The sequence below is a fragment of the Pongo abelii genome, chromosome 13 (genome assembly GCF_028885655.2).
Source record: "Pongo abelii isolate AG06213 chromosome 13, NHGRI_mPonAbe1-v2.0_pri, whole genome shotgun sequence".
NCBI classification, from domain to species: domain Eukaryota; kingdom Metazoa; phylum Chordata; class Mammalia; order Primates; family Hominidae; genus Pongo; species Pongo abelii.
The window spans coordinates 63,556,424-63,584,403 of record NC_071998.2 but is presented as its reverse complement, the minus strand read 5'-3'; the positions used below and the strand labels follow the sequence as shown (position 1 = coordinate 63,584,403).

The window sequence follows — 27,980 nt, the reverse complement described above, 5'->3', positions numbered from 1 at the left end:
TATTGAACTGGCAAGGCTCACACTTGCCCCTGGTAAGGCTCTGTCATCTTTAATCCATTCAAAGTGGATTAAAGAAGTTTCAACATGTGGTCTCTGGGAAAGATGGCTGCCCTTAGTAAAAGAAAAAATAGGAAAGGGAAAGGAGAGAAAGAGAGAGAAAAGCATAGCCTGTGATGAGGTAGGGAAGGCAAGTAGCTCAGGAAGGCCAGAGAAAGACCCACCCATTGTAGCAACACTGAATCAAAAGTTCAGGCAGTCACTTGTTAGTTGTGAAGGGATCTTTTCCAGGGGTCCTATCAGCTCTCAAGTTTCCCCCTTTGGGGAGGAAAAAGCTCCCCATGTCCCATGATCCTGTACACGCCTAATCCTTTCACCCATAGCCACCAGCAAACAGTGCAAGGCAGATTAATCCACAGAGACTAGTGGTTAACATCCCATAGTGCCAAATCCATTTTTAACAAAGAGAGACTTTACTGAGAGGGGCCTCTAGCCCCCTACATTTTAGGAAGCACTCTAACCTTCCTATGCTGGTCCTCAAACCCAAGTTTGGTCAAGCGTCCTTGCCTTTTATTTACGCCTGTAATCCCAGCACTTTGGAAGACCGAGGTGGGTGGATCACTTGAGGTCTGGAGTTCCACCAGCCTGACCAACCCGGTGAAGCCCTGCCTCTACTAAAAAATACAAAAATTAGCTGGGTGTGGTAGCACACGCCTGTAATCCCAGCTACTCAGGAGGCTGAAGCATGAGAATGGCTTGAACACGGGAGGCAGTGGTTGCACAGCCTGGACAACAAGAGCGAAACTCCGTCTCAAAAAAAAAAAAGTGGGGTGGGGGGACTTTTAACCTTCTTTGTCTTAGAAGAGACTCTCCTAAGTTGGGCCTCTAACCCAATCCCATCCTTTACTGGGGTAAGATGTATCCCACCACTTACTCAAAGTTGGTGCTGCAATCTATTTCCTTCAGGTCGGGGGGTCTCTTCAGTATAGTCCCTTCGTGGTCACCAGGAAGATGTTACCAGAAAAGGGTCCTGATCCAGACCCCAAGAGCGAGTTCTTGGATCTCACGCAAGAAAGAATTTGGGGCAAGTCCACAGAGTAAAGTGAAAGCAAGTTCATTAAGAAAGTAAAGAAATAAAGAATGGCTACTCCATAAGCAGAGCAGCCTTTTCTCCTAAATCTTTACAATAAATATATTTCTTTCTAATATTTGACATTTACAACTCTCAAGTATTTTTTTCTTTAAATCTAACCATTTAAGGGGAATATGATATGAAAAAAAGTAGAAAATATACAATTGCCCTTCATGGCTTTGTTTATTAGATTTGCCAAAAAAAAATTCACTATGTCTGTAAGCAAAAGACAATATTTCTATTTTTTACTTTTTGGGTAAAAAAGTAATTATTATATATACTTCCTAGATTTTTATATATTTGAAAATATTATTACCATTTTGTTTAAGATATTCCTCACTGATTGTACAGAGTTTCCACTACTCCATACCAAAACCAACTTATTTTATAATAGTATCTTGTAACAAGACCTGGCATCTGAAGCAGGTTCTCATTTAGTTTCATTTCTTCCTCATACCTATGGTCTTTCTTCCCATAATTTTCTTCCTGTAACTTTAGTGAAATGGATCCATAGTCAGAAAGCCTGTGTTCAAATTTGTGTTTGTTCATTCACCTACTGTATAAACTTGGACAAGTCAAGAGAAATCTGGAAACTTTGATTTCTTCATTTGTAGAAAGCAGATAACACCTCCCTCCCAGGTTTATTTGAACACTGAATAATATTTTTGTAAAAATGCATCTAATTATAGTTCTTAGGTCTTAATTCTCAATACAAAAGATAATTAATTCATTCAGGAATATGAAATGCCCCTAACCATTCAGGTTTTTGCTATTTTGTAGCCTTTCCTGATTCCATTACTCTCTCTTGATTTACCAAAGCGTTTCCTATATGCCTATATATTACCCTTAATACATTATACCATCATCTTTTGCATGGTTTGTTTCTCCCTGGCTATATTATGAGCTTTACAATTAGATAGCTATTTTTAATAGACTTATTTTTATAGAGCAGTTTTAAGTTTACAGAAAAATTGCACAGAAATTAGAGTCTCCATACACCCTTTCTACCCCTCCCTTATTTTTCCCTTGATACATTATTAACCAATATCCATAGTTTACATAAGATTCACTCTTTGTATTGTACAGTTCTACAGGTTCTTGGAAATGTAACAGTCATGTATCTACCATTATAGTATCATACAGAATAGTTTCATTGCCCTAAAACTGTTCTGTGCGCCACCTATTTATCCCTCCTCCCTTCAACCTAACCCCTGGAAATCATTGATTTTTTTATTGTCTCCAGGTTTTGTCTTTTTCAATATTTTCAGTATTTATATCGTTGGAATCATGTAGTATGTAGACTTTCAGACTGGCCTCTCTCACTCAGCAGTATGTGTTTAAGATTCTTCTATGTCTTTTGCTTGATAGCTCATTTCCTTTTATTATTAAATAGTATTCTACTGTTTGAATGTACCCAGTTTGTTTATCCACTCACCTTTTGAAAGGCATCTTGGTTACTTCTAAGTTTTGGAAATGACAAGTAACCCTGCTATAATCATTTGTGTGCGGGTTTCTTGCTTGTAGACATAAATTTTCAACTTGTTTGCATAAATACCTAGGAGCATGATTGCTGGATGATGTAAGACTGTGTTTAGCTTTGTTTAAAAAAAAAAAAAAAAAAAAAAAAGCCAGATTGTTTTCCAAAGCGGCTGTGCCATTTTGCATTCACACCAGGAACGAAAGAGAGTTTCTGTTGCTTGACATGAAACGGATTTTAGTTATTCTAATAGGAGTGTAGCGGTGTCTCATTGTTTTAATTTGCAATTCCCTAATGATATATGATGTTGAGCATATTTTCATATGCTTATTTACCAACTTTATATCTCCTTTAGTGAGGTACCTGTTCAGACCTTTTGCTAATTTTTTTAAATTTTTTAACTTCTTTTACTGTTCAGTCTTTAGAGGTTTTTTTATATTTTTGTATATCAGTTCTCTATCAGATATTTGTCTTGCAAAAATTTTCTCCAAGTCTGTAGTTTATCTTTTTAGTCTCATAATAGTGTATTTGCAAAGAAGAAGTTTTTAATTTTAGTGAAATTCATCTTACCTTTTTTTTCCATGGATTATGGAAAGCTATATATTTTTATTTTCTAAAATTTTGCTTTTTACTACTACTTACTGAAGTGGCTCTCCTATTCATTCGTGTATCCACTTACCTGTCACCTTGTCTAGAATTTATTCAGGAGCCTTCCAAGTAGTTTTGATAAAGTAAGTAAGTTTAGCACTTTCGGAAGGTATATCAGACAGGGCCCTAGAAGGAAATGGCTAGTATAACAAGCTGGACATTTGAGGATTGTTTTAATTACGGGAGTACTGAGGTGTACTTCCTTAGAGGTGTGGGCAAGTTAAGAGAACCCACATGCAATATTGCAGTATCTACAGACCAGCAGCAGCAGGAATCCCAAGTCCAAAGGGCAAGGAGAGGAAATAGTTGAGAGCTACAGCCTCAGACAAGGTGACACCTGATGGAAGTTGTGACTGTAGAAGAACACAAATGTTAATAAGTCTCTAGAATCAGGGAGGGAGCAGGAATACCTCCGCCTCATCTCCCAGCTCCTGCCAGGTTCTTCCATAAGCTGAATTCAGCCAGAAATCAGAAGGCAAGAGAACCTGCATGATAAAGTCTTCAGAAGTCACATATCAGAGCAGAACAGAAAAGAGCAAATGATGGGCAGGGAGGGAAAGAAGGGCAAAGAAAGAGTAAACAGCTCAGGCAGTTTCTTTAAAATTAATTGGAAGTAGGAAGATGTGGGGATGCAATCTGAACAAGGTAGCTCTCTTACTGACCGCCAAAAATTTTGGCCAGGTGGCTCATGCCTGAAATCCCAGCACTTTGGGAGGCCGAGGCGGACAGATCATCTGAGGTCAGGAGTTCAAGACCAGCCTGATCAACATGGTGAAACCTCATCTCTACTAAAAATACAAAAATTAGCCAGGCATGGTGGTGCTTGCCTGTAATCCCAGCTACCCTGGAGCTGGGGCAAGAGAATCAATTGAGCCTGGGAGGTGGAGGTTGCAATGAGCTGAGATCACACCATTGCACTCCAGCCTGGGTGACAAGAGCAAGACTCCATCTCAAAAACAAAAAACAACAAACTTCATCCTGCCTTGATATAACAGCTCCAGGTTCCCACTGATTTCCCACATAGGTACTTCTTCCAAATCAAGCATACAAAGGCAATATGGTACATAATAAAATCCAGAGGCCATAAAAGGCAGCATATCTGTCAACCCGTTTGCCAATATGCTGTGCACCAAGTAATCGTGACTATAACACATGATACGCGGGACAGGTGTGTGTAGAAGAAAGTTAAGGTCAGTGATCAAGACAAGCTACAACCAAGTGAAGGAGGGTTAACTCTGAATGCAGCTCAGGGTGATCAGAATATCCCATGGCCAACCCAAGTCTTCTTTTTTTTTTTTTCTTTTCTTTTGAAATGGAGTCTTGCTCTGTTGCCCAGACTGGAGTGCAGTGGCGCGATCTCGGCTCACTGCAAGCTCTGCCTCCCACAACCCAAGTCTTTTGAGGATGAATAAATTGTTACCACCTTTATCCAGCTCTACCTAGTAAGAAGACACTCACGGGAAAGTAACTCTTCCCATTGCCTTTTTGAAAAAAGAGCTCATACCATGGCTGATGTTCTCCTTAAATAAAGAGCTTAACTAAATTGATATCTATCATCTATTCATAGAGAATGAGAAATTGCAAGGTTTTATATTTTCATTAAATATAAATATCAAAAATTAAGGAGAGACCAACACAAATGTGTCCAATTGTTTTTGACAAAAGTGCAAAAGCAAGTTAACAAAGGCCAGCCTTTTCAACCAACAACAAATGGTGCAGGTGCAATTGGACATTGATAACGACGCCAACAGAAAAAGAACCACAACCTGAGTCTCTCCTTTTATACAAAAATCAGCTCAAAATGGATCACAAATTTACATGTAAAACGTAAAATCACAAAATTTTTAGCAAAAAACATGAACAATTCTTAAGGCCAAGGGTTCGATAAAGAGCTTGTAGACATGATATCAAAAGTACAACTATAAAAGAAAAATAAATAATAAATTGGATCTCATTAAAATTGAAAATTTTTACTTTGTAAAAGAACCTGCTAAGATGATGAAAAGACAAGCTATAGACTACCACAGAATATTTGCAAACCACGTATCTGATGAAGGACTAATATCTAGAATGTATAAAGAATTTTCAAGATTCAACAATAAATAAAAAATAAGCAGCTGGGCACGGTGGCTCATGCTTGTAATCCCAGCACTTTGGGAGGCCGTGGCGGGTGGATCACCTGGAGTCAGGAGTTAAGGCCAGCCTGGCCAGCATGGCAAAACCCCATTTCTACTAAAAATCCAAAAAAAAAAATTAGCTGGTCGTGGCGGTGGGTGCCTGTAATCCCAGCTATTCGGGAGGCTGAGGCAGGAGAATCACTTGAACCTGGGAGGTGGAGGTTGCAGTGAGCCGAGATCACGCCAATGCATCCAGCCTGGGAAACAAAGCGAGGCTCTGTCTCAAAAAATAAATAAATAAATAAATAAATAAAATAAATAAATAATAAGCAATGCTAAAAATACAAAATAGTGACAACTTCAAATGCTGGCAAGGATGTGGAGAAACTGAACCACTGTTAGATTTGTGGTGGTAAAGTGGAATAGTATTACCACTCTGGAAAACAATTTGGCAGTTTCTTAGAAAAAGTAAACGTAAAATTACCATGAAACAAACATGAGAACTTTTTACAAGTGTTGCCATTTCATCTTTATACTAGTTAATGAAATATAGAATATATCAAATTGTTATAATGCTAGTGCAATAAATTTATTATACAGAGACACAATCTCAATAGTCTGTACACATACGATAAAATGTAGTATCCCTTTTCAAAAGCTGTAAGTATTTTCTTCAATTCAGAATGTGAACTCTATTTCATTAAATAATTATAATCTAGAATTCAGGCTTCTATCCCTTAATGTCAAATTAAATCACTGAATTACATATAAAAGAAAATCAAAATAGAAGAGTCAATGACACACCAAATGTCTTGTGACGTCATTTTATTTTCAGCTACATAGACATCTTTCTCATGTATTGTTACTAGAACAACTTGTATAGGGTTTTATGGTTTGGGGCAAACATTTTTAAAAAATGAACTTATCTCTATTATACAGAGTTATAATATAAAAATGATTTAAAGGCTATATTTTTCAGCATGTAGGTAGCTACACTGTAATCCTGTTGAAGAAACTTTCCTATTTAAGCTTATAGGATGAAAATATATAATTAAAGTCTTCTGATCATAGCTTGAGACCATCAAGGTAATGTTTAGTTTCCTCCACAAAGAGCCACCAGGATTTTTTCATAATCTCCTTTGGTTTCATCCTGTTGATTCAAAAAAAAGTATACTTAATGTTACTCGAAACCATAATTCTCTAATTTTTTTTACTTATAGAAGAATTATTTTTAGACTTAGCTGTAGATGAGATTACACATTACCATTCACTTAATTAAACAATATGTACAACAGATAACTGATTTTTTTATCATCGTATAAAAAAGCATTAGCCTTCAAGACTGAGATTACAAACTTTTCTGAATTAATTACCTTTTATATTAGTGCCATTATTTTCTATGAATGAAATATCACACAGAATTAAATAAGTATAACACAATATAATCTCATATCCTATGTGAGGAAATACCTGATTCACTCACCAGAAGAAGAGAAACGTATAGTGCCTGTAATTTTCTCACGTTTTCTGGGTAGATTTTAGTTATCCAATATGACTAATTAACTAAATTTAAATCGTTATCTACCTTTCAGTAAGTCCAAAACCCTTGACTGTTCTTTGTCTTATTTTTTTAACATTCTTATGAGACAACTTGAACATAAATTTTAAACATTTTACATGTGATAAAATTAAGATAAATATTTTGAATAAGGAGTTTCTAATCCTCTGACCAATATTAATGGCAAAATAAACCATAATGTCTATCTACCCTAGGGGGAACACTAGAATATTTTGCTTGCTGAATTTATGCATGGGAAACTAAATGTTTCTATGACTTTAGTTGAAAAATGTACCTAGTATTTCAGTAGAGAACTGACTAGTAGATTTTACCAGTGAAAGTTCAATTTACTCATGAAGTATACACCATAATATATTAAATTAATCTTACATATTAAATTTATAGATACAATAAGTCAACTCTTCTCTTTGAAGATCTTGCAAAAAGAACTTTCATTTGTTGGGATGGCATTAGAGGAATCACAACATACCAGGATGGCTTGGCAAAGAGAGATACCATACATCTTCTGATAGAATGCTTTGATATCATTCATGTCAATTTCAGAACGGGAAACCATAATTCTGATCAATGCCTTATGGCGAGTTCCAACACCCTGGCCAAAACAAATGAGGGTGAGTGTCTCTTATATTCAGAAAATACTCTCATTAAAGAACATGAATTTTAAAGTGAAGACTTCTTACTCTTCCATATAATTTCTATAGAGAAACTAGCTATACACACACACACGCACACACACACACCCCTTACACGAATGGTAATGAAATGAAAATAAATAATCCTCTACATTAGCAGTAAGTATGGAGAGCTGTCACAACTTCCTAACTCATCTCTCATCATCCGGTCTCTACACTGTCCAATAATTACAAAAAAAGGGAACTTCTAAACTGCAAATCTAATAATCTAGTCTATCTATTTAAAACACCATCAGTGATCTTCTGTTGCTCTTAGGATAGAATCTAATCAGGGCTTACGATATCCTGCCTAATTCTTTTCAAGGCTTACAATATCCTGCCTAATTCTACCGTCTCTTCCACTGTGCACCATCACTCTATACTTACTGTCTTGAGAAGGTTCTGTCACCTTTTGCCTTCAAGCCTGTGTGTGGGTTACTTCCTCCTCTTGGACCACCCTTGCTTTATCCCCACCTCTTCCACTCTTGCCCTCATCTGGCTCATTTCTATTTAAACTTCAGGTCTTAGTTTAGCTGACAGCAATGCTACATGGATTTCCAAAGTCTGGAATATATGTCCCACTTTTCTCTTCCATGGCACCAGGTATCCATCATTACCCAACGAAATATCACACTAGACTATCGCAGAAAGGCGGCAGCAACTATGCTAACCACTACAGAGCAGTACCTAGCATGTCTATCATTTCATAGATGCTCCTTCATATTATTCAAATAGTTAGATCTTTCTCTCTTTCTCTCTCTCTGAAAACCTCTTTATTTTGGAGCTGCAAGGAAAAAAACGAAGATAACTTCATAACTATTCATTTGTGGGCTCAAAATGTCAGTATAGAAGAGGTACCTTGTATAATACCATGCATGTCAGAGTTAAAGTGACATAGTTGATCTCAAGTACATCATTCTACATCCTTAATCATAGCATGACATTTCAAAAGTTTCAACTATTAATTGGTGGCATGAAAGACAGAATAATAAAAACAACAAATCAGACTCATAAAGTGGGAGATTATAAAACTCACAACCTTAGAGGAAGTAGGCAACTAAAATTACACATTAAAAAAGAAAGTATATCATCCTTCCCGTGGTGACACAGGTTTTAAGCAAATCACAAGTGGGCCATAAATCACTTACAGGCTCACTTCACAATCTCACCTGTAAAAAAAAGGCACCGAATCTAACAGAAGTTTATTCTAAGAAGGTAGTATATTACCTCTTCCATCAAATAGAACAATGATTCTCATTAATGGGAAGATATTAAATGTGTGATTTTCAAACAATATGAGGTTTTCTGTTCTTTCTACAAATAATTCTTCCTCTAAGCAGGACATATAAGTAGAATGGTACATACTTTCATGGCTTGATGAAGTTTCTCTGCAAAGAAAGCTGGTTTGCTTGTGGCACACTTCACTGTTAGAGAAGAAAATTTTAGTTGATGTGTTTACCATGAAAAAAATGAAATATGCATATGAAAGAAACAGGAAATATAGAATTTTTCCAGCAGTATTCTATCTCTCATCATCATTCTTCACCTCTCATCTCCCAATATAGGGCAGTTAACTTCTGAGAAGGTATTTGTGACTCTCTAGATGGTGGTTTTGAATATTCTTTCCCCTGGCGATCAATTTTTTTATTACCTTAAATACAAATCAAGAGCAACTTCAGTAGTTAGCGCTATCCTGCATATATTCTCCTTGGGAATGGAGAAACCACTAGGTGTTCAAGGCTATATAAACACTTTATTTATGTTACTATAAGAACATTTAAAAAGAAGACCCTGTGAACAACAGACACTGCAGACTACTAGAGAGGGCAGGGAGAGAGGGGGCATGGGTCAAAAAACTACTTATTGGGTACTATGCTCACTACCTGAGTGCAGTACACCCATGGAACAAACCTGCACATGTATCTCTGTGTCTAAAATAAGAGTTGCACAAACAAATAAGTAAAAATCAATCAATCAATCAATAAAACACTCTGGGATAGGATGGGCTTAAATATAAAGCAGAACCCAAATAATACTAGCACATGCCAGTTCATAGTGTTCTTCATCTTGTTGAGATCTATGGACAAACAGCACTGGCATCAATGGGGAGCTTGTTAGAAAAGCAGAATCTAAGCTCCACCCCAGACCTGGGGAATCAGAATCTGCATTTTAACAAGCTTTCCAGGAGATTCAAGTGCATAGTCATGTGTGAGAAACACTGCTTGAGAACATAGATTCCCCAACCCTGATGGTTGCCTGAATAGTCTGGGAGATCTTTAAAAAGTACCGATTTTTAGAAGCCAACTCAGACCCACTGAATCAGACTCTCCTGGACCTGCCCAAGATTGTACAATTAACAAGCAGTAGACCAGGACTTGAAGTTACATTTATCCAGATGTTACATTTATTCCAGATCCCATGCTCTCAATGACCATTCTGAATTGCCTCTGTGGTGTGCCCAGCCTGGTACATTGTTTGATATAAGTAGGTGCTCAATAAGTATAGTCTATCTCTCTATATTTTTGAAAAGGGGAATAATATCTATTGTTATTAAGGTTATAGTACTTCGCCAATCTTTTATGTTGCTTAATTTGAAACAGATGCACTACTTCTGATTTTTTTTTTGTTTTCTTTTATTGGTTTTGTTGCTGCTGTTGTTGTTGTTAAGTATAGGATAGCATTGAAAATACAATTTCTAGTTAGAAAACTCTTTCAACTGCTGGACTACATACCGATAGCTGTGAGGCATTTCTCAATGTCACCTTTCAACTCCAGGTCCAGAACTTTGTTCATGTCATGTTTACTGTACTTGGTGTATTTCTGAAACACTGAATATTAAATTTAAACTAAGATACATACAAAACATCCTTTTCTTTAGACAGCTTTAGCAAAATCAAGGCAACTGACTCAAAGAATTTTTTAGAATAACAACTTTGGCTACACCTTTTAAAGCAATATACCCACTTAATCATAACATGAATACTTCATCCTCTCCTAGGAATGTAACTCACATGGTCATTTTGGTATTCCTGTATATTTTGGGGAAATGTTTGCAAATGTTGACAGTTATTAGAAATGGCATGTGATTGACAACTATAGCACTTCCTACAGCAGTTCTAAGAGCCATAGCAAATGGATCTTCCCTTATATAAAGACCTGTGCACTAAATTTCTCTTACATTTAACAGTAGAAATCAGTATACTATTATAAGATGATGAACTTTGGTAATCATCATAACTTTTCCATTGTCTTCACTTCCAAGAGGCCCAGAGCTAAATCTTGCACTCAAAGGCCAGGTCTTTTTCTGAGTTTTGTCTTGTTGTTGTTTTTCCAAAGCACCTACATATTTCTTTCTTCATTTAGCTCTGAGGGTTTTTTGTTTTGTTTTGTTTTTCTTCATTCTAATTTCATTTATTCTGTTATGCATGTCTTTTCCCACACATATTCCAAATCTTTTAGGGCAGTAAAAGCAGTGAAAATAACAAAATTATGTTCCACATGCCCAAGTCACAAAATGTATTAAATATTATAAAGTAGTGGCTGTACAAAATTGGACAAATTGACAAATAAAAACAATGGGTCAGGAGCACTATATGTTTGATACAGGAGAGATATTGAAAAAGGGTTCTGTTTTTACTTTCTCTTATTTGTCATCAAAAAAGAAAATTGCACCTTCCATAAACAGATTCCAGAAAAAAAAATTTATTGTTACCTCTGCGAAGTTGTGGATAGCTTCTGGTGGTAAGGATGGTATTGAACACGTTTACATCTGTCCCCTTTCTCCTTTCTCCTGCTTCATACAAAGCCTGTCAAGAAACACAAAAGTAAACACTTCACTATCTGCTGAAATGATATCTGCACAATAATGTTAGACCTTGTCAAAAATTATGTAGGCAATCGCTTTGTGCCCAATACAATCAGAGTAGTCAACAATAAGACTGCAAGTTCTTTAAAGATAGGGACCTTATTTTGTTTGTCAAATATCTTCCACAGTTTCTCTCAAGGTGCCTTGTAAACACTAGAGTCTGAATATATGTTTGCAGAATAAATGTTTGCTGAACTAAATTGCTTTAAGATTATGCTCTATAGTGAGACAACTCCAAGGGGATCTCTAAAAAGATTTTTTACTCTGTGTTGTTCAAAGTAATTATCAGCAAATGTTACTTATAAATCAATAATTCAACCATAACCTGGACCTTGCATTTTGATGTTAGAATTTCTGGATTCAAATTCTGACTCTGCAATTTCAAAGCCGTATAATCTTAGGCAAATATTTCAACCTTACTAAATGACAGATTTTTTTTCTTTTATATATGAAAATATAATCCCTGCCCTATTGTCACAAGCAGTCTTTATTAACTTTGAAATGTTAACTACCATCATTCTCTTGGGTCACACTAATCCATGTAGCCTCCATAAATATATATTAAGAACCCTGATAGTCTTAAAATGGAAAGCAAATTCAGAAATGTCAAAAGCAAATAAGAATTTTTTATTATGGGCAATTATTCAAATGCTAACTCTTGTTCCTTAATATGCTTGAACAATTTCTATTAAAATGATAAAACCTCCAATGTATGTAAAAATTATTTTGCACTTTTCAAGCAAATTGATCTGATATGTGTGCATTTATTGAACAAAAAGTTCATGAGTGCCTATTACGTGCATGATAATGTACTGGTATAGCAGAAGTGGATGGAGGTGCACAAAGAAATCTCTATCCTTAGTGAAGCACTGTAATGAAGTCTCTAGAGAATACTGTTCTATGAGAAGGCATAATGCAAATATTAGTTGTTTGTTTGTTTTAAATGGAAATTCCAGGCTTTAAAATGGTATGATTTTTCTTATGTTGCCAGTGGTTTGGCATATAAATAACCAACAATGTCACTGAAACTGTATAAAACAATATGTTAGAAAGCATATATTACTATAATTTTTCCTATACTCTTACTATATCATTTCAGTAATATTTTGACAATATAAATTGACATCTATAAACCATTCCAAAGTTCTCTGTTAAAAATAATGTTAAATATGCTTACTCTTTCCATTGCACATAATAAAAAAATTACATTTCCCCTTCTTATACCTAGTACAATGAAAGGTCAGAGTTTTTTTTAACAAACAATTCTTGGGAATGACAAATCAAATTTGTTTTGTCCTTCTTCAGTTCTCTCTGGTTTTATGAATAATGAGAGATACTGAAAACTTACAAACCACATTTTTTCTTTTTTGGGCTACAGAAAGACATGCCTCATTCAGGAAATGAACATTAAGAAGCCATTGGTCTCTCAGAAGATCTTAGATTTGCTTTCACAGGGCATCATGTGGTAGCCCCACCTAAGGTAGGAAGATGAACTGCAGCAGTATTGTGTAAGCACTTCCTTACCCTGGCATCTGAATCAGCCAAGTCTTCATTCACACCAAAGTCCTCAGATCGGTCACCCTGAAAGAAATCCCATTCTATTGTAAGCTCTTTTCTAGCATGTAATTGCATGATTTACTTAATTCTCTTAAACTCAGATAAATAATATTTTTTGAGAAAAAGATATTCTATTACTCATTTCTAGAAGGAGCTCAGATCCAAGATTTTACTTGCGATGGTTTTAGATGTTTTTCCCCTCCAAACCTCATGTTGAGATTTGATCCCCAGTGTTAAAGGTGGGGCCTAGAGGGAGGTATTTGGGTCCTGGGGCTGATCTCTCATGAAGAGATTAATGCCATCACTGGGAACGAGTTCTTGCTCATGAGAACCATGAGAGCTGGTTGTCAACGAGGCTGGCACCTCCCCATTCTCTCTCTGGCTTCCTTTCTTGCCATGTGGTCTCTGCACACACCAGCTCCCTTTCCTCTTCTGTCAGGAGTGGAAGCAGCCTGAGGCTCTCACCAGACATAGATACCCAATCTTGAATTTGTTAGCCAGCAGAATCCTGAGCCAAATAAACCTTTTGATCTTTAAAAATTACCTAGCCTCAGATATTCCCTTATAGCAACACAAAATGGACTAAGAAATTAGCCTTTATAAAACAAGAGGCATTTCCTAAAGTATCTGAGTTGTACCTTAGCAAGAGAAAGCAAAGCATTCCGAAAATCTCCAGATGTGTCTGAGGTTATGTCTTTGGCCAGATCTCTCTTCAGTTCTGAGAAAAAAGAAAAATAGATTTTATAGTAAACCAGTGATGAATAATAATAAGAATATCTGACATCTCTAAGTTGGTCGAAAATTCACAGTGCCACAGTGTTCAACGAACTATGGAACATGTTTCAAAATATTATCATTTTTAAATAAGAAGAGAAAAATTAAAGCAGGTAAATGTTTGGATCATTGAATTTATTTCATATGAAGCAATGGGAGCAAATTTAGATAATACTGTGATTGAAAACTCACAGTCATAAAGCTTTTGTTAAGAATAAATTGTATAGGTATACATTAGTAATTAATTCTGAAATACAACATGGCAGAATTTAAGCAATAGAATGAGTAAAATAATTGTTTAAAAGAACAAAATGAGGTACTTGCTTGAATGCAAATTATTTATTTAGTTTAAAAACTATAAATGTGTTATAAGTAATGCAGTTTGATGATTTATGTGTGTGTAAACACTTCTGCTTAACTACGTAAAATAATACTGTAATACGAAAAATTAATTGAATTTATAATTGACTAGTGCTATGGTTTTCATATTGTTTGTTTGGCCCTGCCAAGTCTCAGGTTGCAACTTATTCTCCATTGTTGAATGCGGGGCCTGTTGGGAGATGTTTGGATAATGGGGGCAGATTCCTCATGAATGGCTTGGAGTGAGTTCTCATTCATAGTTTCTTTAAGAACTGGCTGTTGAAAAGAGCCTGGCACCTCCTTTTCTCTCTCTCCCTCTCTGCACACATCTGCTTCTGTCTGCTTTCTGCCATGAGTAGAAGTAGTATGAGGCCCTCATCAAAAGCAGACGCTGGTCCCATACTTCTTGTACAGTATTTCCTTTCTTTTTACATTACGTGGTCTCAGATATTTCTTTACAGCAACACAAACGGACTAAAACAACTTGAAACTGGGCAATGTAATAAACTATCACTGGCCTATATCTTGGCCATATGAAAAATATGTAAACGCTTATTTTTATAAACTATGTTTTATCAAACAAAAATAATAATCATTATTATTATCACTGATACATGGATCTAACATAAACACGGGTAATTAAATAAGAATTGCAGAAAATGAGGTTTAAAAGCCTCATTATTTTAATTCTTTTATTAAATTCCTCTGAAAACGATACGCAAAAGCTATTGTATTCTCCATGCTTGTTATGAGAATCAAGCAGAAAGATCTTCTATATGCCATATATTGGGTTGGAAAAGCCAAAAAGCCAGCAGCTCAGGGAAATGAGAGTAGGAAAATGGTAAGAGACTTGCAATTACCCTCTTTTCAGTGTTGAGCACATCATTTAAATGAGATGCTTCACTGGAGAGATAAAATAAGCTAAGATTAGTCTTTTACTCTGTGAATTTAATTAGAGATAAAGAGTGAGTCACTTATGTTCATAACGATAAAGTTGTTTCCAACAGAGAATTATAAGCACCTAATTCTTTACTTTTTCAAGGACAAATGAAGAACATTTTGTTAGAAGATTTTTTTGTTATTATATATTCTTTTCAAAATAAATGACATTGGGACATTTTTATAAAATGCATTCCAGAATAATAGAAAAGTGTTTTTCAGAAATTTTAAAAAATTCAGTGCTCTGAATTGAGGTTTCCATTATAATCGTATGTGGCCATTTATCCTAGAGGAACATTTTCTATTAAAACGCAATCTTGATGCGGATTGGGACACTATCCCCCTTGTCAGCAACCTAGCAACTTAAGCGTTGCCTGGTAACACCATTTAATAGACATGTGCCAAACAATAAAGAAACATTTTGATATGTAGAGATTCCAAAGCTGCCATAATTAACATACACATTCAATTTTAAGAAAGTATATTAGATTTCCTTTTCAACTAAGGCATTTGGACTGTTGGACATTACAACTTACCCTCTCTGTAGACCCTGTTAATGTCTCTGATTTCTTTGTTAGTTCTTGATGCCAAAATCTCAATTAGAGTATCTTCATCAGTTCCAAGGCCCTAAATTTGAAGAGAAGAAAAGGATAAATGTAGAAAAAAATCTTCATGCAAGAGGGTCAATGAGTTTTTGGTGTTCCAAAATTTGTTTGTCATTTAGTAAATTTCACCCACAACGTTAAATAATTACAATAAGCTCTATTACATTGCCCTAAAACAAAACAAGTTTATCATCAATATTTTGGGTAAAAATAAAAATGCAAATACATGACTCGTATAGTGACATGACATGGAAGGTGTTAGTGCCAACATTTATGTTTTCATGTATATATTAATTCCTTCACTGAGTTATTAATTTATTTATTCTTCAAACTCCCACTGATTGACAGGCACTGTACTAGATTTTGAAAATAACATAAGCATAAGTGACTTGCCCAATACATCCTCTTGAGGAAAGGAGTTTGCTTAAATTGGGTGATTTACCTTCATGGCAGCACGAAGTTCATCAGCATCAAATTGCGCTGGAGTTTTTAGCAGAGCTAAAACAACCTCCTCAAGGTGACCTGTAAGGGCTTTCTTCAGTGTTTCATCCAGGGGCTACAAAAAAAAAGATTAGAATCAGGGCTTCCAATAAGTAACATGCTCGGTTAAAAAATGTGGTATTACCTGACTTTAGGTCATCGTACAACTCATCCCTAAAACCAACCATCTTTTAGAGCTTCTTCCCTTCACATACAAAGTGTACCAAATATTTTGAAACATTATCTTACTCTTCTAGATCTAGAGGGATTAGAATAAAATTTACTGAATTCATCAATAACATCTCAAAGCACAGAGTTAGTAATCTTATATACAGGGGAGAAATCACAGAGATCAAAACACAGAGGACTGTGTGCTAACAGAAAACAGAAGTAAAATTACTTTTAAAATAATATATTCATGTTTCCAATCTTTGAGGTTTGTACTTCTCAAATAATAAGCAGTATAATCAGATATTGAAATTACACAGTTTTCTAATTTCATTGTTTTAGAAAACTACTCATTTCGTATAAAAGACATAAGGCTTATTTTTAAGGTAGAATTATATATAAACTTTAGGCATTAAACAGCTCAGTTTAAATATTAGTACATTTCAATCAGACAATATTCTTTATTGACAGCAGCAATCTCAATGTTTACGTTCAAATTAAAAATTTGTCCCCAGAGCACCACATCTGCAAACAATATACACCAAGATGACTAAGGTATAAAAATAGGAAATTTGATAAAATTGATTAAATTGCAACAAAGTGGATAAACACTGCAATCCCAATCATAGATGTAATGAGAAAACAGCGGTTAGTAACTTAAAGAACTAGGTAACCGTGCTTCCGAATCCATGGTTAAGTATAAATATGCTGAAGTTAAATATCTAAATTTACCACTCTAACTTACCTTTCCTGTTTCCTGGAGATATGCTGCTTTGATCTGTTGACGCTGTGCATTGTTTCGCTTAGTTAGAACGTCAATGATGGTTGCTTCATCCACACCTGGAAATAAAGGGCCAACAGCCTTTAACATCAATTTTCTTCATCACCAATTGACATAAAATAATTCATTATCGAGATGCTCCAAAAGAACTTCTTAACAAATTAAGAAATATAAATTATATATCAGCCTAGAAAATTGATGCTATACTACATATCAAGGAAGCACCTGGGAGAATGACATGTCATTCATTTGAGTGAGAAAGGAAGAGACAATTAACTTTTCCTGGCCCTCAGTGTTGCAGTGTTTGATCCTAGTTGCAACTCTATATGTGAACAGAGGTTTTAATTTCAGCATGGAATTTCTGCTAGAAATGAGCCAGTAATATCTGCTGTAACAGTAGAGATTCCACTGATTTGAACACAATTTCCTCAGTGTTAAGTAAATAATTATATCTTCATTTGGCAAAGAAATTTTTTTATCTTCAAAATGAAACAGATTCTTTCCATTGCACGTGTCTGTTTTTTGACAGTCATTCAAATAGCCGTTCTGAAATGTCCAGGAGGGAACTGTTTTGAGGAAACACGTTACCTTTAACCATTATGGCCTTGTGCAAGGCAGCGACATCTGAGGATGGATTGAAGGTAGGATAGGGGCTCACCGCTGATCCGGGACCACCTTTGGATGACTTCACAGTTTGCTAAGAATGAGAGAGAAATAAATTAATGGCCATTTACTTATATTCGTTTTTATTTCAATATTGTAATCATAATTTTATTATCACCCTACTTACAACATATTCCTGCTCTTCATTTTCAATAAACCAGGCCTGCTTGAGGAATTCTGATACCATTGCCATTTTTGAAAAAGTGTCTGGAAAGAAAACAGGTAGATGCTTTTACAAAACAAATGCACCACACACAACCTCTCCTTCCTCACCTCTTACATACATAAGAGGTAGCATTAGGGAGTAGCCTTGCTCTTACTTTCCAGGATTAATTACACTTAGGAGCATAACAAAATGTAAGACGTAATTTTTTTAAAGGAAGCTTTTATACTTAAAATGAAACCATACCCTCCTCTCTGAAACTGTCTTTCTTGGCATATTCAGTTCTAAACTTTAGAGATCAGACAACTACTACAAGTAAGCACACAGGCTGAAGAGAGGAGTTTGTGGTTCACTACATTGTTCTAAATTATAGACCACCCACCATATGCCAAGCACTAAGAGTACAAAAACATTGAAATATCATCTTACGTACCCTCAGGACTTAAAGCTAGTGTATGCTCTCCATAGGAAAACATAAAGGCTAAAGAAACTTCTTAGAGTAGGCCCTGGCTGACCCAAGCCTCTCTTGAAATGAGTCAAGATTAACCTGGCAGAAAAGTTAAAGAAGAAGCTTGTCATATTTGGGAAGCAGAAGAAAGTTTGCTGGAGCAAGAAATGTTGGCAGAAGCTGAAACAAGAAGTTTAAATGTGTCCACAAAGCTTTGGGAAAACATTAATGGGTTTCTTTTTGTTTGTTTGTTTTTTTAAAGCAGCATGGTTTCATTTATGTTTCCGAAAGACCATTCATCCTTTATCATGGAGAATGGCTAAGAGATAGACAAGATGGAGGATTAGAACACTATTTAGTAGACCATTAGACCATCTATGTGGAATTAATGAGAGCCTGTACAAAAGTAATGGCTATATGAAAAGCTTAATGATTACTTTTTTTTTTTTTTTTGAGATGGAGTCTTGCTCTGTCGCCCAGGCTGGAGTGCAGTGGTGTGATCTCGACTCACTGCAACCTCCGTCTACTGGGTTCAAGCAATTCTCCTGCCTCAGCCTCCTGAGTAGCTGGGATTACAGGCACCAGCCACCACGCCTGGCTAATTTTTGTATTTTCAGTAGAGACAGGTTTTCACCATGTTGGCTAGGCTGATCTTGAACTCATGACCCCGGGTGATCTGCCCGCCTCGGCCTCCCAAAGTGCTGGAATTACAGGTGTGAGCTACCACTCCCAGCCAATGATTATATTTATAAGGTAAAATAACTTGTGCGCCAATCTGTACAAGTGAATTCAGATTTAAAATTTTATTTGTAAAAAGATACCCAGGTGATATTTCTCCCTGAATAATTTAGTTTCCTTTTATATTTCTTGATATAAAATTACTTAGCATTGAAGTAATTGCTATCTTCACATTTCTTCCTATTTGAGCTGTCTAAATAGTAGTCCTACATATTTTTCCACCCAACACAAAAAACCCAGAAAAGGATTATTTTATACCGGATTTTTTTGTTGTAACAGAAAACCTAGAGGTGAAATTGTAACATGCATGTTCTTTTGGCAAACTCTATCTTAAAGGAAATTTCTTGAATTGCTATCATGACTTGGCAATATTTTTATTTAATGAGACATATGTTTTTAAGATCTTAAGTATATTGAAAATTAATATGTTCTCTGTTTTGGCCACACACACACAAAATGCCATCACAGATCCTTTTAGTCTGGGGATGTTTTTCAGAGGCCTTGCTCAAGGTCTACACTGATCTGTCTATCTACACCATTCTGTTTCAACCCTCTAGAGACTACTCTCACGAATGTTGGTGAGAGAGGTTGGGAGGATAATCTTGGCAGTTTTAAATTCTTGATATGAAGATAAATGACTCATGAGGCATAAACTGATTCCATAAACTGATTCCTCAACAGCATGTTCAGACAAACTCTTTCAATTTTCACCTGCTAAAAAGTAACTGGAGTTGCAAGTAATAACACTGAATGCATGAAGAAAATAATACCCAAAGCAGAAATCATCCCCACTTAATTCGCATGGGATTGCTTTTATTACTATTCTGTCATCTGTGAGAAGAACCAATACTTTTTCCATTCATTTAAAGCAACCTCTTTCCTAAATTTAATTAATAGATTTAAAATTGTTTCCTGATAAAGTAACAACCTGCAATTTTGCACAAGGTTTTAGTTCCCATTACAGTCTAGTCTGATGCAATTGCGGTTGCCACATGGAGTTTCATATTCCAACTTCTTAATTGGCACACCCAATACTTTAAAAGCAATTCTAGCAGCTTCAGGCACTCAAAATTTCCATTTTCATCATCTCATCCAAGCCTTCGATAAAGAAGAATCATCAAAATGAGTGTTAAAATTCATCACTTGGCAAAGTACTACTCCATCACTTATAAAAACATGTTCATTAATTCCATCGTTTTCAATTAGCAAATAAAAACTTCAAAAGAAAGCAAAAGAAAGACTAAAGATATTGTCCAGTCTAATATTATAGGTGTCTCTGACGACTTCAAAATAAACTTTATAAAAACTTTACTGCACTAGCTTTTTTTTTTTTTTTTTTACTTCTAAAAAATACTTGAATAATGTCCATTTAAAAAAAAAGCCAGAGAAAGCCTAGGAAAAGGTATATTAATTACATAACACAAGATAACAAAAATAAGTGGTTTAAGTCACTTATTTGAAAGAGAGAGCATCCCTAAAGGAGATAGCTTTGTGATTTGTATCTTCTAAGTTCCTACATTCTAGCCTGAAGTATTTGGATAGACTAAAAGCATAATCTAGGAAAGAAAAGCAGCCAATAGAGAATTTTCTTCAAGAAATCAATTAGAGGAAAACAGAATCTGAATTCAGCCAAATTCACCACTAGCTCTTAGCAAAGATTAAAGACAGGAGCATCAAGGCAGGATATAAGAAACTGCTCTAAAGGAAACAGATTTTATCACATACAGCTGGTTAAGGGCCCAAAGCCAACTGCACATATTAACTGAAATTCTGAATAATTATAATACAACTAACAAATATCAAATATATATTTTTTTATATATTGGCCAAATTCTATCCTTAAGCCATTCTGACTCTTCAATACCTACACTCTGCATGAAAACCTGCCTAAGCCAATGAGTTCATGAAAGGTTTTCTTTTTTCTATCTTTTTGTTTGTAGCGTATAAAGCTTGCAATAGATTTTAAAGAGCCTGTTCTATCAACTTACAGATTTCAACTAACTCAATGCAGATTTCAACTAACCAAAAATAAGCTCTAAAACTAAGAAGTTTATGTCAGTACTTAGCCTGAGCTCATTGAAGGTGAAATTGGCCATTTATACATAGGCTAATCTATAAGTAAATTAACAATATTTCACATTTCTTCTAATTAATGGTCTTTTTGTGCACATGCACTGTCTACCAATGTCAGCTTATCTATGATTTGAATGTCTAGCTTTCTAAAGAGTAGCAATTTTTTTGCATATTTATGTGTCCTAAGAGAGAACCCCCTTCATTTTTCCACCTCTCAGCCTCATGAAAGGCTACCTCTAGAATTTGTGACAGAGGAAGCTGAGTTTTGTGGTTGATTGTATCTTCCTGGTTACAGTCTAGAACTATCAGAGTTTTGCAATGATAGTAACAGCCATGACTAACCCTTCCTTGGAATAATAGCCTTTAATCATTATCCTCAGTTTCTATCTGGGAAAACTGAGTGTTATTTTCAAGCAGTCTTCCTGCTAGTAGTGGCAAGAATGGAGACATAAATCCATCCCTTTTGATTCCAAAGTGTTATATATTTTGGCTGAGCATGGTGGCTCACACCTGTAATCCCAGCAATTTAGGAGGCCAAGGTGGGCAGATTACTTGAGGCCAGGAGTTCAAGACCAGCCTGGCCAGCATGGCGAAACCCCGTCTCTACCAAAAGTACAAAAATCAGCCAGGCATGGTGGTGTGCACCTGTAGTCCCCTCTACTCAGAAGGCTGAGGCAGGAGAATCACTTGAACCTAGGAAGAGGTGGAGGCTGCAGTGAGCCGAGATCGTACCACTATACTCCATCCTGGGCGACATAGCAAGACTCTGTCAGGAAGAAAGAAAGAAAAAGAAAAGAAAAGAAAGAGAAGGGAGGAAGGGAGGGAGGGAATTAGTGACCAAAAAGAAAATGACATGATCAGTGTTCTTTTTAATCACTCACACCTGAGAATCAAATTCATTAACAGTCAACTTGCGCAGACCGTGGCAGGTTTCACCCCAGCCTTAGGGAGTTTATTTTTAAATGCATTGCCTTGTGCATAGTTTTTCCTCGAATATATATTTCACAAGTCCCTCCCACACCTTCCCTGGTGAGAGAAAGCAATTAAGACTACACAATAGCATGACTTACAGAAAGCAATTTATGAAAGGTAGCCTCACTAATGTTTTGCTTCCAGGCTTTTCGATAGGGTGTTCCTCTTGCCTGGAATGCTTGTTCCTCCTCCACATTCACTTCCCTTTGCCTAACTAATTGCTACTTCTAAGTGAGGCATCAGCATTGATCTCATCATGTTCTTCAGAAACCCTTCATTAGTTCCTCAGCACTGAATTCGGTGACCTTCCATGCTCTCCCAAAGCATCCTGACTTCACCCCTACACCAGCCCCACCATTCTGTATTATCACTTTCCATTGGCTTATTTGTATTCCCCAGGAGCAGGCCATGAGGCCCATGCTAACATACAAATAATAATATTCATTATGTATATACTTCCAATCCCTAGCAAAATGCCTGGAATTTAGGATGTTAATAAGTATTATTGAATGAATATCATGTATCATTGCTAATATTTTAAAAAACATATCTACACTAATTTAACAAACATTTTCTACCCACAACTATAGGATAAAAAATACAAATTGAAGTATACTGGTTCTTGATTACCTGGCGATCTGACCTCAAGAAAAGCATTTAGCTTCTCCAGAGGGTCTTCATTTATAAAATAAGAATGTTGAAGTAATTATCATCTAAGATCCATTTACAGCTCTGAAGTGCCAATCTTAAATATTACTTCAAGTAGATGAAGATGAAGAAAATTAGCATAATGAAGGAAGGCATTATATAAATTGGATTGTTCTGAGCTTCCTGATGAAATTCTGTCCAATTTTAAAGGAAAAGGAAATAGTTGACTTCAAAAAACTGTTTATAGTTTATCATTGAAAAATAATAGGTCCACTGGTTTACCTCTGATTTTAAATGTCATAAATTAATAGGTCTAGAGAGAGCTAACGTTATATTCAGAAATCAACCTTTGCAGACCTTCTGTTTGAAAAAGTATTTAATAAGCATGAAACTCTGGCTAGTTCCTTAATAATATTATTATTAACTATTTTGTCAACATCTGTTAAATTTTGGCTATGTGCCAGATGTGGTTGAGCCTGGAGCTAGGACGTTAATGTCACTTTTGGGGAAGAGGCCATTTCAGAATTATGAAACCAACATTTAACCACATTTGAGTCATTTGCGATGTGCATTCTCTTACAGCTACCAAAATACTCCTGTGGAAAGTGGGCAACATTGCTTTCTCAAAGTTTATACAATCTTTTAGCTATAACCAAGGCAAGAAAAATTCCACCCTTGTTAATTAGCTAGCAGTGAACATAAGAAATCAGAACATTTAATAAACATTTAAAATGAACGAACAGAAAAATCCTTGAAGGAACATGTTTAAGAAAAAAATAGCCAGATACATGATTTGTAATCTCACTTTTACAAATATATCCAACACTAGTAAATACTCTTCTTTAGTTTTGCTTTGTGCTTTTCTAAGGAGTTTTATGGCCATTAGCTCATGCAACAATCAAGTGGAATAGCTGTTAGAGGGCCTCACTGACATTCCCCTAGGATAATGTATCTGACACTACCCAGAAAGTATTTCCCTTCTTCTTAGGTTTTCCAGCCAGCACTTGAAAAGCCTGTATATGACACAGAGCCTACAAGAAAAGGAATGTGGTCACACCCTCTTTAAATGAAACAAGTAATAAGCGGACCTTCTTATTTTAAATAGCATGAGCAAATATAACATATATTTTTAAATGTTTATTACAAAGAGCATGATTACCACTTTGAGGTCTGAATCTATCTTGTTTTCCTTACAAAAGAAGAAAATAAATTATGAAAGTCCTACTATTTTGAAACAGTTCCCTGCAGCCCACTCCTATCACTTTTGTTCTTGCCCCCAAAAAGCAGCCCCCATCACGATTTCTCTGTAAAACGCACACAGCTCTTGGGAAGAAATATTTCAAGGGGAAGGAAAGGAAAAACACATTCTTTTAAGGCTACCAGAGGAAAAGCACATTCTTCCCTTCTTTCTCATGGTAACTTACCAAGAGTACAATGAGTCAGTATTAAGCAAACTTATCATATTTTTACTTGTATTTGTTAACTAAGTAGAACAAAAATATTGTAATTTGCGATTCCTAAAATATAAATATCCAATATAATTCTACAGAAAGATTTATGAATGACTTATCATGTTAAATGCAACTAACCATAAATCCTGTAGAAGCAGTAACATTTAACATAGTGATGAGAAAACTTTTCAAAACAACCAAAACTAACTAAAAGGAAAATCAAGACTTACCTTTATCTCTACCTTCTTGCAAAGAACTAAAGAGAAATTCTTCTCTGAAGATTTCAAAGTAGCAGTGGAGACTTGGGCTTCTGATTTTATAGGATTTTAAAGGAAGCCACACCTAGCAACCAGAAGTTAGTAATTGGCTGCCTTCTGTTTGAAGTACATGGCTCAGCTACGTCCAAAAACAAAGTGAAACAAGTCTTGCAAAACTACTCACTAAACCAACTCAACTGGCATTACAAAGGAAAAGAAATGGAAGGACTGATTTTCCCCCCTCTTATTTTGCACTTTTATTTCCAGATAGGATATTTATTTTGCACTTTTATTTTCAGAGTATACATCTGCCCCAATCCTAATACCAGTGATTGGCACACTTTTGTACTTAAATAGGTTGTAGACTAAAAAGTATGTTACCTTCAAAACTAAACAAACAAAACAAAATCTTACATTTGAATTCCACTTCCATCACTTATTATTCTGTGACTTTAGGGACATATTTAATTTTTCTGAACCTGTTTTTACTTTTGTTTTGTTGTCTTTTCCCCCCTCTTTTTGTGGAGAATGGGGGTCTCGTTATATTGCCCAGGCAGGTCTCAAACTCCTGGGCTCAGGCTATCCTCCTGCCTCTGTCTCCCTAAGAGTTGGAATCACAGGTGTGAGCCACCATGCCTAGCTGTTTTTACTTTTGTATATAGGAGCATTATCTAAGTTGTCTACCCACTAGAATTCTTGTGACAATGGAGAAATAACATATATTTGTAAATTTTAACATTACACAGTGCCTAATGATTTTCTATTTATATTTTTCTTGCCTTAAAAAATAAAAGACTTTTGTTCCTAGATATAGCTTGTTGTTATAAATAAGAAATATAGAAGTAATAAAGCTCCAGATTGGCTCAAAATTTTGAACAAAAGTAATGCCAAAAATTTGATCATTATGACATTCAATAAAAGCATTGACATCAGAAGGCCTATCTACATTAATTCTTTTAAATAGAGTCAGTTACATAGTACTATATATATAAACTGTAATATAGATCAGTTATATATACATTTTGATACACATAGATCTTTGACATTGTAGACTAGTTGAACACCAAAACAAGGAACTAGACCTATAAAATGAAAGGATTAATGGAGCAGCAACTATTACAGAACACATTCCATAAGAAATTTCCCACCCGATGGAGGAAAATTGGTTCTGGTAACTTCCATAGCGGTTCATTTTCATTCTTCTTGAAACCCTACAAAGTATTATATGATGTTTCCATTAAAGTGCACAAGTGTAAAATCTCACAGCATTATGGCTCAATTTATGTTGCATTTAGTGGTTTGTTCTTTTTCCTCTTTTCCGCATAGATATTTCAGGTAAAAAACATCAAGTTTAGGAAGTTAATGAAAATACTTTCTAAAGATTGGCAGTATTTTATAATACATTCTAAGTTCTCGATGCCAATATCAATGAAGTCAACATATTCTGAAGAAGGACGATCATCTAATCTAAATATTTAAGAAAACGTCAATATATGTTTTTACTATCATATGTGTAAGTTGAAAATTAGTTATCTGCTAACAAATTAATTTCATTGATATTATTGCAAATTGATCTTGACAGATGCAGACTAACTTTCTAATACCATATTTATGTCATCAGGTGAGAAGGAATAAGATGATTATACAAAATCTGGTTTTCTTTTTTTCTTTAATTTGCATTTATATTCCTAACTCTGGTAATGGAACTACTGGAACATTCCTGCACAGTGTTGCTCTTGTGAAATGAAGGAAAAAGTCCACTTACTTTTTATAAAATATAACAACCTAGAAAACATGTATAGTCCCATTTTGTTTTGTTGCTGCTATTACCAGTGCCATAAACTGAATGGAATTATTTTATATGTTTGGATTTGTAATACATAGGCAAACCTAAAATATCAACAATAAATATGATAATTGTAGCAGAATTAAGAAAAAAAAGTGAAAAGAATGTTTTTCCAAAATTAACTTCCAGCTGTAACACTAAAGGCAAGTGAAACTCCCAAACATAACACAAAAAGAAAGCTACTAATCATGTAGGTATATTGCTGTGAATAATCTGTCAGAATCCTTTTCTCCGCACAATAATCATGTCGAGTAGATTTATGGAAATAAAAGAACAAGTAAAATATGTTATCATTAACAGTGAGGGGATAATCATGGGTTAAATGCTTTCTGTGGGTGAAACGCCACATACTCCAGAGAAATGACTCACCACTCTTGCTGTTTCTAGAAGATGATGATTCATCGGCTCCACTTACTTTAGAAACAGAGAAAATAAAGAAAGAGAAGGAAAGAAAAAAGACAGTTGAAATCAATATGTTACGTTTTTCACAGCATGTTTATTTTCACTCATTTGGTTTAGAATCTGATAGTGAAGAGGAAACGAAACAACACAAGGAGAGGAAGTATGGAGTCTCTCACATACATCTCATTATGCATAAGATTCTTGCAAAATATCTGATCTTAGTAAGCTGTCCCCTCATCCTTTACATTTAACTCTATCTAAGCATTACTTGTTATATGGAAGAAAGAGTATATTCTGAATGATCAAGAACAGCATTTCACAGATATTCCAAAATCTCCCCACAGCTTCCTCATACCCCCTATTCACAGCCAACAAAAATCATTATTTTAGTGTGTGTTTCTCATGTGTCCCCAGGTCAAAGCATTTTGAGAGCTAGTATTCTAAATGTTTTCCCTTTGCCTCTAAACATGGCAAATAACTATCACACACACTGAGTTATTGAGATTATTACTATTATTCCTCAGTTATTCACATGAATTAAAGACAGAATTTTTTTTCAAAGTTTACTCTTTCAGGTTAATGAAGTAGTCATGTGGGTACCTAAAGCCAAAGGGAGGTACCCTGTTGGACTTCACTTAGGGAAAAAGATCTTACCTCCCTGCCTCTCTATATTTCCTTTTGTGGGTGGAAAATCTTAGAGAAGATAAAAACTCAAATTCGATGATGGCTTAGTATCTATTACTGTGTGACTTAGGAAAAGTCAGCGAATGACTTGGTGATTCAACTAGTATACTTCCAACATCAGGATCATGCTAGGATTAGTAATTTTGTATTGCACAAGTTATTTTTTTTAATCCCTGAGTATAGTATCCATATCCTTCTCTATATTATTCTAAAGTAAGAGAATAAGATCTTGTCACATTCACTATAATGACAAATTTTACTTCAATACATTTTCAAGAAGTTTTGCAGAAGGAAAATGAAGATATGTGTTAAGATCAAAAGGTCAAACTCTGCTTTCTAGGTCCCAGCTGTTTTAAAATAGTCTGGCAGTTTCTTACAAAGACAAACCATCTTACAATGCAATCCAGCAATTGTGCTCCTAGATATTTACCCAAATGAGTTAGGAAACATGTTTACACAAAAACCTGCACATGTGTGCTTATAGC

General features: G+C 35.3%; 1 protein-coding gene across 2 annotated transcripts; it reads right to left on the bottom strand.

The window, feature by feature from the left end:
* Positions 1 to 6,179: 6,179 nt before the first annotated feature.
* Positions 6,180 to 27,502, bottom strand: ANXA1 (annexin A1). Of its 2 annotated transcripts, XM_063713837.1 has the most exons (14): positions 27,466 to 27,502; positions 26,779 to 26,823; positions 17,941 to 18,020; positions 17,739 to 17,847; positions 17,115 to 17,209; positions 16,164 to 16,277; positions 15,653 to 15,743; positions 13,682 to 13,761; positions 13,011 to 13,067; positions 11,334 to 11,427; positions 10,354 to 10,449; positions 8,987 to 9,045; positions 7,420 to 7,542; positions 6,180 to 6,521 (listed from the first exon to the last, which is right to left on the bottom strand). In XM_063713837.1, the coding sequence occupies exons 3-14, from the start codon at positions 18,004 to 18,006 to the stop codon at positions 6,465 to 6,467; spliced, it is 1,041 nt and encodes a 346-aa protein (XP_063569907.1). In that variant the 5' UTR covers positions 18,007 to 18,020; positions 26,779 to 26,823; positions 27,466 to 27,502; the 3' UTR covers positions 6,180 to 6,464.
* Positions 27,503 to 27,980: the final 478 nt, after the last annotated feature.

What these genes read in the sequence shown, in the direction of transcription:
- ANXA1 (XM_063713837.1), bottom strand. Translation starts at nt 18,006, where the DNA reads ATGGCAATGGTATCAGAATTCCTCAAGCAGGCCTGGTTTATTGAAAAT. An exon ending in TAACAGGGTCTACAGAGAGG is followed by an intron (nt 13,762 to 15,652) that starts GTAAGTTGTAAT and finishes CTTTTTTCTCAG; the next exon opens with AACTGAAGAGAGATCTGGCC. An exon ending in CTCTTTGCCAAGCCATCCTG is followed by an intron (nt 6,522 to 7,419) that starts GTATGTTGTGAT and finishes TTGAATCAACAG; the next exon opens with GATGAAACCAAAGGAGATTA.